The 15,760-nt window shown below is 39.0% G+C and overlaps 1 protein-coding gene across 1 annotated transcript in view; it reads right to left on the reverse strand.

Moving 5' to 3' along the window:
- Positions 1 to 204: 204 nt before the first annotated feature.
- Positions 205 to 15,760, reverse strand: part of MOB1B (MOB kinase activator 1B) — a 75,221-nt gene continuing 59,665 nt past the window's right edge. Inside the window, exons 4-6 of the mRNA XM_032768105.2 lie at positions 12,675 to 12,808; positions 10,672 to 10,835; positions 205 to 9,941 (exon numbers count right to left, since the gene is read on the reverse strand). Of these exons, the coding sequence (XP_032623996.1) occupies positions 9,864 to 9,941; positions 10,672 to 10,835; positions 12,675 to 12,808 (376 nt within the window). The 3' untranslated portion in view covers positions 205 to 9,863. The remainder of the gene's footprint in view (positions 9,942 to 10,671; positions 10,836 to 12,674; positions 12,809 to 15,760) is intronic.

The raw sequence follows: 15,760 nt of genomic DNA on the forward strand, positions 1-15,760 counted from the left end.
ATGCATGGCTATGATTTAAATGACAATCTGTAGAAAATAATCGATGTAACAAAGCTTTCATAATGACCCCAGTAGAGATGCCAACACTCAGATAATGGGTGAGTGGTACAGTGCTGAGTCCAATTTGCATTTCGAGTTTCTCCCTCTTTTTCTAAGTTACCATTTCAAACCACGAAATAAGGAAAGGAGAGGACATCAGGTTCTTTTATTGCTATTGGGTCTGCCTGTAATACAAATATTCACAAATTCAAGTGTAGTAATTACAAAAATCTAATTTGGAGGTGGAACGTTCATGTGTGTACAATATACAGCTATAGAACTAACTGAGTTCTATCTACAAATCAGAAATATAAGTTAAACATGTCTGGGAAGAAAAAAGACAATCATGGTCAAACATAGCTATTTATTTTTTTTCTTATAAACAGCATTCAGTTTCTTACTGAAAAAACCTAGAATTTAAATATTTTTCATCCCATCACATAAAGCAATCTGTATACATTATTTACATCTCTCAAATAAACATGTTGCAGATTTTCAGACATTCAACGTTTTCTTTCTAATCAAAAGCTGTTTTGATCTAAAACTAAAATACCAATCAATAAAGCCTACAAACTGAAGCAATATTGGCACGGTTAGCTTACAGTACGGATTCCCATATTGCATTTAATATTTTACACCTATTTTTTTCTTCCAACTGCTTTAAGATGTATAAAGAAGTGAATATGAAGGTTACAGTGTTGCTTTTGCAATATCCTTTTGCCTCCAGCAATTATTTTTTATTCAAACCTCATTCACTTTTTTTGCATTCTTCTCTCACCTCCATTGCACATCAAGATATTGCTTCCAGTGGTAGTATTTAGCAATACAACTCCAGCATATAGGAAGAATCAAAAGAGCAAAGAATTAAGTGTTCCCTTCAAGATTTGTGTCCCAAAATGTCCCTAGCTGCACATGTACAAAAATGAGTACAGTTTAATGGCTATAAAAATTAATTTCCCCTAAAAATACAGTAATCAATGAAGAACAATTGAAGGACAGTTCTTAAAACAAAAATGAGCTTTTTGAAATTTAGTCATTTTGCAGTCTTCAGTTGTTAAGAGGAAATTATATTTTAAAATAAAGAGAAAACAAGGTGTGTAACACTCTGAATGTCCATGTTAGTTATCAACGAACAAGATAAAACATCAAAACTTTTACACAGTTTTAAAACCTCAGCACTAGAGGTGCTAGTGATTCAGTTTGGAAAACTCCAATGAAGTTACCAATCAAGAAAAGAAGGCTCTAAATAATGGTGGGAACTTTCTAGTGGAAGAAACGGGCAGGTCTATATTCATGCTTCCCCTTTAACAGTCCAGCTGAAAACTGTTGTTTTACATACAGTAATATAGCACTCCAGTGTCGGGTGACACAAAAAACACTCTAAATGAAATATTTTTAATACAACTTTGTGTAGTGATTCAGGGAAAGGGGGCTAAGAAAGAAAAAGGAGGAATCTGGAAGGTAAAGAAAAGTCAATAGCAGCGAATAGGCATCTTATACCTGTGAAGTGAGTTTCAGAGAGTGTGTTCAGTTCCAAAATATTAAATAGACGACAGTACCCCTCTGTTTTCTATCCAGGTAAATGCAGAAGTTCTACATTGCATAGTAAGCAGTAAAAGAAATTAGGGACACTTGCAAACAGGCTATTTGCCCCCTTTTAAAACTTTTCTTCTTTCTCTCCCTCTATGATGTTGGACATCAATTCAGCTACCAGCAAGTCAGATGTGGCACATCTTCTCCACTTGTGCAGTTAACTTGAACCCCCGACTTGACTATGAAAGACTTAAAAATGTCCGTGATTAGAATTTATCTACTATCCTAACTGTGTACATTCTCTAGACTAAATTCATCTCTGGCATAAGATAGCAGAACAGAACTAGTACAGTATGCCAACCGTGATCTCATCTCAAGGTAGATTACTTCCTGAAGTTACCACACAAATCACCAATGTGATCAAACACGCTGGTAGCTGAAAAATAGCAAAACCTGTTTAAAATTTTATTACTGTAAAGCCTTAATCTATACTGGGAGCATAACCAGATCAGGTGTGGCTTGCATGGTTCTGCTCCCAGTGTCAACAAGACCTAAGGTGCCATTGTTTAATATCAAAACAATGAAACAGCTAACAGAGTATTCCTTTATAACATGGATCTAGACTAGTGTTGTGGTTTGTTAGGTTTTTTAAAAGATACTGTTGTTACCAAGTTTACTGAAGTCCAGCTGAGTTTAAAAACCAAGATGACTTTTGCTTAATATTTTGATGTGCCCATGCTCTACAAGTGTAAACACACTCAATTCTGGTCCCAAGTCTTTTGCTAAAATATTTGAAAATTAAAAGCTGCAGGTATAATACAAAAAGGGATACTCTATCCCATGCACTGGATTAGTATCTTAGATGCTATCTTCAAAGATTAGTATAATAAAAGTATATTCAAACAGCTTTATTTCTGATAGTGATCTCCAGGCTTTTATTACATATCTAGAAGTTAGTGTTAAAGGTTTCCACCAACTATTTTTCACAGTCCACATTTCATGCACACTACTCATGTCTTCAAAAGGTTTGTCTTCCCTATTCAAAGATGTAGTTTTAAGAGCCAAAATTATCTAGATGAACAGCGACAGAAGTAATGGCCTTTTAGATGCCAAGTAACAAACACAGCAGAAGAATAAGATGCCTATGTAAGACTGGAATTCTATATATTAATTTCTAATATATTAGAGTATGAACTGCAGAAGAGTGTCCTGAATTTTTATAGCTGCTGTTTTAAAATTGAGATCAAATATCCAAAGTGAGGAGGCAGACCGTGAAAATAAATACAGCTACTGCTCAGCTACAGTCTGCAAATCCCTGCTTTTAAGTTTTTGATTCTTCAGTACATTAAGCTTTCTAATCTAATTCTGATTAGATCATATAAAAACACCTTTTAGTGCTCCATACATTTAAAAAAAAATATTTACCGTGCCTGCAGGCTCTCAACAGAGAATGCTAATCCAAATAATCACAAGTAAACTGTTTTTTTAAGGGGCTTTCTGGTTAACACCGTTCCCATTTAGATATACAGCAAAGCATTGACTAGGGCCATGTCTACATTACAAACTTACATCAGCATACAGCTGCTGCAGTTAGTAAATCGCTTGTGTGAGTGCAGACGGGGCTCGTTGTGTCAGCAGAGCATGTACTCACCAGGAACACTTGTATCGATGCAGACTGTGGTGCACCATGGATAAGAATCCCACTGTGCAACTCACCACCATCCAGTGCACTTTTTAGGAAGTTTTGACAATGTTTGATGGGGCAGAAATGAGTTGGGCAGGGTAATTGGAAGCATAGGGTCAACTTTCCAGTTTGCAATGGTCTCCATCCCATAGCGCCATCTGTATCCCATAATTTTGGAGACTTTTTTTCAAAATCCCACAAACCCGTGTGGTTCTCCTTGCTGTCTGCCATCTCTGACAAAAGCATGGATCCTGCACACCTCTGCACTATTTTAATGAGTATTTGCAAGCACAGGGTGCACTATCCAGAAGTAACTGCAGAACCACAAGAAGAGATACGGGGAACATGATGATTCTTGGATGACAGACTGCGGTGGGACACTGAGAACCAATTCAAGGTTCTTGTTGACATTCGTGGAGCACTGCTCCTGGGCCCAAGAAACAAGCACTGACTGATGGGATTGCATCATAATGCAGATGTGAAGAGAAGAACTGAAGAGAAGAGAAGAGAAGAATTGAAGAGGGATTTGATAGCTGCTTTCAATTACCTGAAAGGGGGTTCCAAAGAGGATGGATCTAGACTGTTCTCAGTGGTAGCAGATGACAGAACGAGGAGTAATGGTCTCAAGTTGCAGTGGGGGATGTTTAGGTTGGATATTAGGAAAAACTAAATATCTGAAGCACTGGAATGGGTTACCTAGGGAGGTGGTGGAATCTCCTTCCTTGGCGGTTTTTAAGGTCAGGCTTAAGAAAGCCCTGGCTGGGATGATTTAGTTGGGGATTGGTCCTGCTTTGAGCGGGGGGTTGGATTAGATGACCTCCTGAGGTCTCTTCCAACCCTGATATTCTATGATTCTAGTAGTGCAGGGCACTGAATACCGGCACCATTTTCATAGCTGGTATCTCACTTGAGGGTAACAGAGGCAGAGAGAACAGAGCTGCTGCTGGTATCCAGAAGCTGCCCAGGCCTGTATGCTGCTAGCCTGTGTACTGCAATGGTACCAGCTAAAGTTATCGCTGACTGGCGTGGGACAGTAGAAATAAGGCAGCCATCCCTAGAAACCACTGGCAGAGGATTGCAGAGTTCCTCCATGAAAGTTCCATTGAGAACTCCACAGAGGATTCAAGGGACATCACTCCGCACATAAACAAACTCTAGAGCAACTCTGGCTCTCTTGGTTGTACCACTCCCTCTTCTAGCACAAGTAAATTAATGATAACTCAAAAGATGTGCCCTGCCACTTTGAGGTGGGGGCATCTCTGTTATTGAAAATTAAACTATACACTTATCTGAGCTTTCTTCCCCTGCATCGGGCTCTCCTGTGCTCAACTGGTGGGACTGGCTGGACTGTGCTGGAGCCAAAAACAGGTCCTGGCTTGCTGTGCAGCTGGATCCCCACCAGCATCTGTCCCCCATACTTCTCCTCCTCTTCCTCGTCCACCATCTCCTCCTCGCTGTTCATGGCGGGGGTCTGTGACTCAGGCTCCTCAGAGGTATCCATGGTGCTTTCAGAGAGGGGGGTGATTTCTCCACCAGATACAGCATGCAGCAATTTGTAAATGCGGCAGGTCTATGGCTTGGCAATGGATTGATTGCTGATGGCCTTCTGGTATGCCTGCCACAGCTCCTTGACTTTCATCTGGCACTACTCCTGGTCCCTGATGTATCCCTTCTCCTGCATCTCCTGAGCAATCTACTCATAGATGTCCACATTTCTACTGCTAGTTCAGAGCTGCGCCTGCACAGCCTCATGTCCCTGAAGGCCCAGGAGATCCAACTCCTCCTGTGTATTCCAGGCAGAGCACATCCGGAGCATGTAGGCAGCATCATCAGCTGAGCAGTTGCACTGAACAATGGAGAGATGCTAGGTGTGCTCGCCAAGCCAGAAAAAGGGATTTCGAAAATTAATGGGGCTTTAAAAGGTTGGAGTGGGGGAGAGACGCTTCTGGCCTCTGTGCCACCTGAGCAGCAGAATTCACAATGGTGACCAGAGTGATCAGTGTGGGGCAGCTGCTGGAGGACAGTAAGAGTCAACATAAATAACGTAGTGTCTACACTGGCAATGCATCGACCTAATCATCAACCATAGCTCTATGTCATAGCTCGGGGAAGGGGTGTTATTAAATTGGCATAGCAGGGCACTTATGTCATCACGAGCCACATTTAAGTGGAGACATTTGCACAACGAGGTCAACATATGATGTCTTTTGTCAACATAACTTTGCAGTGTAGACCAGGCCAATGTCTAGTGCCTTCTAGAGATGCGAGAAGATCACCAATGGTCAAAAGGGGGGAGGGATAGCTCAGTGATTTGAGCATTGGCCTGCTAAACCCAGTGTTGTGAGCTCAGTCTTTGAGGGGGCCACGTAGGGATCTGGGGCAAAAATTGGTCCTGCTAGTGAAAGCAGGGGGCTGGACTCAATGACCTTTCAAGGTCCCTTCCAGTTCTAGGAGATTGGTATATCTCCAATTATTACCTATTAAAATCTTTTTCCTCTTGCCAGAAGCATAATCTGCACACTAAACACCCACACTAGCCTGTAAACCAATACTGATTACAGTAAGCTCAGCAAAGCAGTTTTCAGTGGAAATGAAAATTAACGATGCAGATGCCGTTAGCTATTAAAAGCAGCACAATTTACGCCTCCATACGATTAAAAGCCTGTCAGTGTATTTCCATTACAAGCCCCCAAATTTCAGCTATAAAATGTTCTTCAGACTGAAGCGAAGCATGAAAGGCCACAGACACAAGAGCAATTTAAAAATTTAGTTTTCTTCTATCTGAAGTGCATTAGAACAGTTTGTTCAGTTTAAGTTGTAGGGAGATGACTCTGCCCTCTGAACAGTCAGATGGATGCCAGCACCATTTAGTCTTTTGAGTAATTATCCAGGAACTAAAAAGACCCTCGGACCATAACAGATCTACAGTTAATTATAGCTAGAGTTCTGAAACTGGATTTAGTATCTGGATCAGTTGTCTATCCCATCCCACACACGTGAATAGCCCCCAAAAGCAAGGAAATAAAGTATTAAGACCAGTACTCAGTCATCGACTAGTGCAGCTCAGCCTAGATAAGTATCGAGTTCCCTGTGATCTTACTTAACATAGGAGACCAAAACCAGCCCCTTTTATGTGCACAGCGCAATTTGCTGGGGTGGGGGTGGGGCAGGACACAGAGAACCTCCTTCTCCAACACTTGAATGAGAGGTGGGGGGACTGGTTCTTGCACAAGATAGTACTCCGCAGTCCAGAGTGGGCATGTTCTGATACTAGGGAGTGCATTCAGATGTACAGCCAGCTAGTGCATGCACTGCTCTCTGAAGCACATCCAAGCTGCCCTTGCTGTGGACTCCTGAAGTAAATTACACATTGCTATGCTCTTCCTAGTAGTACTGGCCCAAAGCCTACAAACTCTAGGAACAGTGAGTTAGAAAAATTTTGGGTGTGAATATTCCAGTTATAGGAAAATAAATTGTGTTCATACCCTTTTTACTTCTTTCTGATGTAGGAAGATCTCAAAGATCTTCCCAAAAGCAGGTAAAGGATTCTGTTTGGTTTTTTCACATAAGGGAGAGACTGGAACATCAGCAACTGAGAGGGGAGGGGATTTTAGTCTGACTTTTTAAACCTGTTTTTTGTTCAAATACTTGAAAGAAAATCAATCTGTGTGAAAGATTCAAAGATCTTGACCCTTTAACTGTGGGCTCAGAAAGCTCCCACTCCAGTTTTTCATGGAGGCTTCCAGAAAAAACGAAGCCAAGACCTGACATTTCTAATATAAGAGAGCAAAAGAATGGCAGCTTCTTCTTTTCACCTCATTTTTTGGGAACATCTTTCAGACCTAGATATATCACAAAGAAGGAAAAAAAGACAAACCCAATTGCTTCCCCTACCTCTTGGCAGCTTGTCTTTAAGGTCGATAAAACCCTGTGCTGTAATTTAACCTATAAATCCAAGACGTAGATCAGCTAACAGACATGCGAGGGATTTGTATATCTTAATGAAACATTTTGATGAAGCTGAAAGAACAATGTCCGAATGTTAAATTTTAACTTCACTGCTATGAACTATTGCTGCCATACTAATCAATTGTAAGATACAATGTGAGCACGGCTTACAAATTAGTAAGGGAAGCTCAGGTAACAGCTATCTAAAACTTGGTCTTTCTATAAAGGAGATGCAATGAACAGACAATCAAGGCAGTTTGCTAGTCCATAGCTGGATTCCCAGAGCTATGCTCAGTTCAAGTAACAAATAAGGTTACGATATTAGTAATCGGTGAAGCAAACAAAAAGTCAGCTAATATCAGCTTTTGCTACATTAGAAATCTGTTGCCCAATTGGAGGATATATGTTTAGGTAAAACAGGTTGTTTTCAAGCTTCAGATGATTTTGCTCAGTAAATAAGTAATAATAAAGCAATGGAGTTTCCTATTTCAAGAATGTAGGCCTGACGTCCAAAATTAAGTGTGTATCTGTTTATGCAAATACCAGTTACATCTGCAAGCACAAATGGCCAGTTACAAATTTTGCAGGCTCTTTGCATGTGTAATTGTGTTTTTCCATACATAATCACTCACTCCGAACTATCAAAGTCAAAAATGTGTGTCAAGCAGAGGTGTGTGAAATGTTTGCATGGTTTCAGGATATCCTGCAACACTTCTATTGTTCTGTCACAAACTGTAAAAATCTAAAGATCACCAAGGTTCAATAACCATGGTAGTGCGTAATAATAATAGCTATTTCTTTTACAGTGCTTTTCATCTTTAGCTATCAAAGTGCTTTACACAGGAGGTCAGTATCATGGGTCAATTTTCGTCTTTGCATCAAAATCATGTAAAATCTGTGGTTCTGCTAAGTTATGATGCAAGAGCAGGTGAAAACTGGCTACTTTTTCATTTTGAGATTTGGCACCTAGATACTGATGATACTATGGGGATGGCACATTACAAATGTGTAAGACAAATGTATTTGAAGCCAAAATTTGACAGATACAAAGATACACAGATTGAAAGTAAAGATACATTCCATACAAATTTCTGAGATGGGAACTCCCTGAGTTTCACATAACTGTAGCACAGAAATGTCCAAATAGTAGTCTGTGAACCACTTTCAGGTGGTCAATGGAAATGTCTTGTCACATGGTACTGGTTCTCCCAGTTTCCAGTTTGAGAGAAACAGGACCAGAAACGGAGGGAGAGATGAAATAAAAAAAAAAGGAGATTGTGTGATTGTTTTCTCAAAAAGAAAAAAAGTACTTGCCACGCTAAAAACAGCTAAAAATATACAAATACACCTCTACTTCGATATAAAGCTGTCCTTGGGAGCCAAAAAATCTTACCGCGTTATAGGTGAAACTGTGTTATATTGAACTTGCTTTGATCCACTAAAGTTGCAGCCCTGCCCCGCCCCCCCAGAGCACTGTCCAAATTCGTGTTATATCGGGTGGCGTTATATCGAGGTAGCGGTGTATTTAATATAACTTTCCCCATGTAAACAATTGCTATAGTTACATACAATTATGAATGAGATGGGCTGTGGACCTTCTGATTGCAAATGGGAAGTGGTCCACAAGACAATCTTTCTACAAAGAGATGTTTTCTTATGAAAAAGCTTGAGAATCTGAGTGCTAATCTTGAGTTAGCTTTTTACTGTTCATGTTTAAATGGCATCACTCTAGTGGATTTAAAACAAGGTTTTTCTTAATATTATCTGTATGTCATTTTTGATGATGAATAAATAGCTCTTTCCTTCTCACTGAAGATACTTTTTCAGATTGGTTGGCTCCTTTGGGAAATGCTAGGAAACTTTATTAAAGGAAGTAATGTACCTTACAGTACATTAGGCTGGCTTGAGTTGATTTTTATATTAACAAAATAAATATATGTAACAATCAGTGCAAAACTACAGTGGAATGGAGAGCCAACCCTCTGCTATCCAGGGTCATCCATGGTTTTAAAATCTTTATCATTTAGGTCTGGTGACTAGACATGATGTGAAGTGTCACCATCACTATAATTTATTTTTATTTTTTTGGTTTTTTTTAGAAATACCTAGTTGTGAGAAGCTTTATATTCATCTCTTTAAAAAAGGGTGATACTTTGCATTAAAAGCTGGAGATCACTGCTTTAAGTAAGTTATGGCTTTTGTACTTTAAGCATATATATTCTAAACCAAGCATCAGTAAGTGTCCTGGGTAGGTTACATTTTCTGTTTCCAGCAATGTTCAGTATTGTGTGTGCTTTGCACCTCAGAAGCGAGTCTGCCAAGGCACTTAGAGAATGTAAGTCTTTTAGGGACTTCATGAGAATGGGCTACAATTGACACAAAAGAGAACCCATCCATCAGCAGTGTCAAATCCCCCAACAAGCATAATTCCATTATAAACACTCAAAATCTACTATAAATCCACAATGAGAAAAAAAAGCCATTTACTGCATGCCACTAAAAGACAAAAAGATTTCCCCTAATAAAAGCACAAAGAATGGATCTTGGCTGCCTGTAAGAACAGAACAAGGTTTTGTTTTGTTTTCAAAACAGAACAAAACAAACAAACAAAAACCCCAGAAATACCACACACTTTCCATTTCCATAAATCCACTTCCTTTTATCTATCCTTAGAGGTCAGTTTTTCAATCAGTTCTTGAAGTGGAGCCAGTTCTCTTCTGTCAATAAGGTTGAATTCCTGTAGAAGGGGCGGGGAAACAACATTTTACTCGAACAGACAATGTAGTGTTAGTACCAGCTTTACATTTAGTTATAAAGTTACCCTGCAGTTTGCAATCGTCCAGGCTTACCTGTTAGCCATTTTCAACATCTAGGTAGCTGGTTCAAATCCAATCTAGGTCACTAATGACTAAACATGGTTACAATCATCAGAAGGCTATTCAGCAGCCTATGTGAAATGAATGAGTGTGCTCAATAAAGTGCCTGGTAGATTCATATTCCAAAAAAAAGATTTTACTTCACATTCAGTAAACACCCTTCTCAGACCCTGTTCTGCATTAAAGCCATCCAACAATGCAGCTCAGACAGTTTTCCCCCTTTTATAACTTCTAAAGGGCCACTTCCTTGATGGAAAAACAGTTGCAGCCAGTAAATGCACTCTGCAGCTTGATTTCAGTTTTCTTCTTTTACTGGCTGTGAATAAGGTTTTCTTTGGTACTTGTCTGTCTTGTGGAAACATGTCATAATTCGCTGTTGCAATCTGTTAATACTTATAGCAATAATTATAAACTGCGTTACCAATAAGGTAGCATCTTGGGCTTCGAGTTGCCCAATTATGTAAATACACCTGCTTCTATACCAACTCCTAGAAAACTCAAAGAATGGTATTTTTATATATCGACATTTTAATATATGCTGTTTTCAGAGCAGAAGGCAACCATTACCATTGCATTCTTATGCTAGTTTACCTGAACAAAAAAAATAAAGTGTTTGAAGGATGTGTTAAGATGTGCCTCTTCTTGCAGCTGGATCACTGGATCAAAGTGCTGGTGGTAAATGTGAGCATAAACTCTAAAGAGACGCTTTAGAATGGTCTTTGCCACTGACATGAAGTTCTTTGGGAAAGGAACACCTAAAAGGAAACAAATGTAGAGTAAGCTCCTTGGGGCTACAAGACTGTGTATTCATAGTTTTTAAAGCCAGAGGGACTATTATGATCACTTAGCACATAACACAGGCCAAAGATTTCACCCAGTGATTCCTACATCAAGCCCATAACTCCTATCTAAGTTAGAGCATATGTTGAAGAAAGAGATCCCATTCTTGCTTTAAAAACTCCAAATGATGGAAAATCCCCCGCGTCTCTGTGTAAATGGTGCCAATGGTTAGCCTTGCTGTCAAAAAAATTGCACCTAATTTCTAGTTTGAATTTGTCTAGCTTCAGCTTCAACCACTTGTTATGCCTTAGTCTGAAAGATTAAAGTGTCCTCTACTATCAGAAATCTTCTCCTCATATAGGTACATAACTATGATCAAGTTACCCCTCAATCTTCTCTTGGATAAACTAAATAGACTGAGCTTCTTTTGTGTTTCACAGTACGACAGACTTCAAATCAATCTTGTAGCTCTTTTCTGACCCCTTTCCAATTTATCAACATACTCTTTACACTGTGGACACCAGAACTGGACCGAGTATGTCAGTAGCGGTCTCACTAATCCCTTATACTGGGGTAAAAAAACCTCCTTACTCCTACTCAGTATTTCCTTGCTTATATGTCTAAGGATTGCATTTGCTCTCTTAAGCTACTGCATCACATTGGCAGTGCATGTTCACTTGGTTATCCACTATGACCCTGTTAGTCATTTTCTGAGTCACTGCTTTCCAAAATATAGTCCCTCATCCTATTAAAAAAAAGTTCTTCATATATACTTGAACAGGGCCAAACAAAATGGAGACCCGAGCCCTCTGTGCACTACAGTAAGATCAATATTAAATAATTAAAAAACACACTTAACATTACTGTTAATAATAATAAAAGCAGCTTTCCTCTCCCCCACTCGCTGTGCCCAGCAGCTCTGAACTGAAACACTAAAGCAAATGCCATCTTGCTACACAACAGGTTCTACATTGCCACCTACTGAGCAGGGGATAGCTGGGAAGAGGGATGACTTAAAAAACAAAACCTATTATAGGTTCATTGCACCTGACTAAAACCATGAACAAGTAAAAGCAAAAGCCATTTGATTTTGACAGATGGTCCATTTTTTTAAAATGGGCTATCATTAGCTGCTTGCTGAATAGTGCCATTCATTTAAAGAAGCTTCCTCAAAACATAAAACATTTCCCAATGTATTTGTAAACAATAAGTTCTGTATTCACAATCAAGGGTGCAATGCTGACCCAGTAGGGGAATGCCTCCTTGGGGCTATGCTTCTTTCCTGCACAGAAACTTATTTTGGTAGTTGGGAAAAACACAATATTCCGCAAAAAGATACTGAGGACACAGTACAGGGGTTGGAATTACTTTTCCTCCTCTCCCGTTTCTCTAGGAGCAACACCCTCCTTTTTAAAAGGAAAAAGCTGAAGAATCAATGAAAATACTGTTGCTTATTAAATAGAAACACCCTTTTTCTACATCCTGAATTTTAACAGGTTTTTATTAAGGATTGCTCTATTATGTATCATGTCTGATAGCCAGGCAAACAAATTGTACCTGTTTAAGAGATGCAAGTACCTTGCAGTGTACTAATAAATTATTCTTTAACTGTGCTACAGCAGTCACTAATCATTTAAGAAACAACTCAGTATTCAACAGCTCACTATTTTTATTTATTGCTGAGTTCCCTTTGGGGTTGAATCAATATTTATTCCTTCCTGTAAATTCAGACACAAAGCTACACACCCTTTTCAATGCTAAGAGATCGTAATAGTCCTGTACAACAGGATGCTGATTTCACTGTTAATTTTTACCTATTTTGGATGGAAATAGTGTTTCATCATCCAGCTGATCCTGGACCCAAGTCATCAGGTAATCAATGTACTTTGGTGCTGAGCACTTGATTGGTTTCTTTATGTTTGTCCCATCTGCCCAGTGATACTCGTATCTGGGTTGGAACAGAAAGGAAAGACATCTCTTGAACACACAACTGAGTCATTCATACAAAAGCCTTGGAAAGGTTTTTTTGTTTCTGTTTAAGGATTGAACTTGATTTTTATAATGCTTTTAGAGACACTCACTCCTGGTCCTTCCCTATCACCAGGGCAGTGAACATACTGCCAACCCAGGATGAAAAGGACTGCTGAGTGCTGCAGTGCTAAAGTTCTCCCAAAGGAACCAATGAGCTATTTTATCTATGTTATACACACACACCCCTATATTATATTATATTCCTGTAAATACAAAAGAGAATGATACTGCCAGTGCTTTCAGAGAAAACATCGTTACCTATCCTACAGATCTGATCTTAAATTATGAGAACTGAAAGAACTTAAATAAATCTTATTAACTTTTACAGAGCTTAAGTTTACTCTTCATTTTTTTCAGCTTGGACTGAAAATAGCCTAGTCACTTTCATTTTCTATTCTTAACACAATAGCAGAATGCTGAGATGTTTGAGTGGCAAACAGCAGGGGAATGATTGTTTAAAAATGTTTCCTTCAGAATTAAAATTATGAGAACAATTTTCTTGGTCATACATCTTTGTAAAATATGTTTAAAATATATTTGTTTTACACAAGGACAAAATTGTGGACATAATTTAATCAGACAGTGCCTGTTTTAAACAATTTAAGGTGTTTTGTCAGTTAAATCAGCAACTAGGAGAATCTTTTCACAATATTTTTTAGAAGAGAGATCAATTATGGCAGTAAACAAGACTAAATACATTTATTTACACATCTCTCTTGGTTTATCAAATCATGAATAGTTCTTTGAAAACATCTAGTAAATATATAACAGCAGTCCAAAAAGCTAACAGAATGTTAGGAACCATTAGGAAAGGGATAGATAAGAAGACATCAATATCATAATGCCTCTATATAAATCCATGGTACGCCCACACTTTGAATACTGTGTGCTGTTCTTGTCTCCCCATCTCAAAAAAAAATATATTAGAATTGAAAAAGGTACAAAGAAGGGCAAGAAAAACGATTAAGGGTATGGAACAGCTTCCATACAAGGAGAGATTAAAAAGACAGACTTTTCAGCTTGGAAAACAGATGACTATGGGGAGATATGATAGAGGTCTAAAATATCATGAATGGTATGGAGAAAATGAATAAGGAAGTATTATTTACTCCTTCACATAACACAAGAATCAATGAAATTAATAGGCAGCAGGTTTAAAGCAAAAGGAAGTATTTCTTCATACAATGCAGTCGACCTGTGAACTCATTGCCAGTGGATGTTGTGCAGGCCAAAACTACGCTGTAACTGGGTTCAAGAAAGGATTAGATAAGTTCATGGAGGATAAGTCCACCAATGGCTTTTAGCCAAAAGGGCCAGGGAAGCAACCCCAGGCTCTGAGCGTCCCTTGCCTCTGACTGCCAGAAGCTGGGATTGGCTAGATAATTGCTCTGTTCTGTTCATTCCCTCTGAAGAACCTGGCATTGGTGCTGTCGGAAGACAGGATACTGGGCTAGATGAACTATTGGTCTGACCCAGTATGGCCGTTCTTAGGTTCTAGCATAGAGAGAAAACATATTAAAAACAATCAAAAAGTCTACTTGCATGTTAATGAGTTTACCAAGAACTGCCCAATCCAAATATTGATTCTGGCAGAGCAGACCTGCAGCAACCCCAGCCCTAGGGGAGACCTGGGGTAGTTACCAGCTCATCACAGCTTCAGCTCAGAACAGGCACAATCATGACATGTTTACCCTTTCATTTCAGGAGCTGGCAATTAGTAAACAATAGTTTTTTCCCCCAGGCATACATTCAAAAGGGTGGATTCAAAGTGTGTCACTTGCATTCCCGAGCTACTTTCTAGGAAATCTAATCCATGGGTATTGTCCCAAAAAGTCCTTTGAACTTTCTCATACCTTCCAGAAATTGCATTAATCCCGTCTTCCTGCGAATGCACTTCCACACTAATCTCATAATAATACATAAACATTTGCATTTCTAATATAATGTACCTCAAAGATAGCAACCCTAATTCAGAAAGGTTTATCTTAATTCAATGAAGTTCATTCAGGATAATACAGGATACCGTCAGTCTGTCACACAGTGACCCACACCATTTCTTGACACATCACCTTGTTCCTCTGAAGTCTTCTGTGCATGTATTGATCCTGCTTAGCTTGTGTGACTTGACAACCTCGGAGCATGAAGCGGTATGACTTCTAAGAAACAGTAAGGATATACTCTCTGCCACAACATATACTATAAGTGGAAATATGCAGAGATAATCTTCAAATACTCTGGCAATCCCCACGTCTGGCTTCATAAAAGAAACTGGAGTAAAACTTTGAGATGGTTTAATCTATAGCAGCAATAAAGTGCGGGTACCAGTGAGAATACTGGCTGCAGTATTACATTTGTACTTTTAGGGGTCACAAAGCTGATAAAAATCAGTGTTTTCTGCATGATTAAATGTATTAATGAAAACATTATTCTGGGACTGAAACTTCTGTAGAAGGTTCCCAAAATCTAGAGCAGCCACATAAGGGCAGTTATGGAAGATTAAAACCAGACTCATACATTGACTCAAATGAGTCAGGAAGCACCTACATCTCTAGTAGTAAAACAAACACACCATGCCATTGCCATCAACTAAAACTCAACCTTATGGTTGGATTGCTCCTTTGAAAAAAAGAGAGAAACCCCCCAACCCCTCTGTAATGCTCATGGATTATGTCAAAATAAAGACAAAATGATATTTAGTGAGTAAAGTAGGAAATATAACATTTACAGTGTCTAGCTGTAGGATCAAACAGCCCCAAATGACATTGTTAGGATCTACCAGGATTGAGATAGATTAGTTAATTGTTCTTTCTATTCACATATGCTAATGATTCTACCTAACGTGAAAAATATACCTGTGCACTAAAGATAA

The sequence above is a fragment of the Chelonoidis abingdonii genome, chromosome 5, assembly GCF_003597395.2.
Source record: "Chelonoidis abingdonii isolate Lonesome George chromosome 5, CheloAbing_2.0, whole genome shotgun sequence".
In the NCBI taxonomy this organism is placed as follows: Eukaryota; Metazoa; Chordata; order Testudines; family Testudinidae; genus Chelonoidis; species Chelonoidis abingdonii.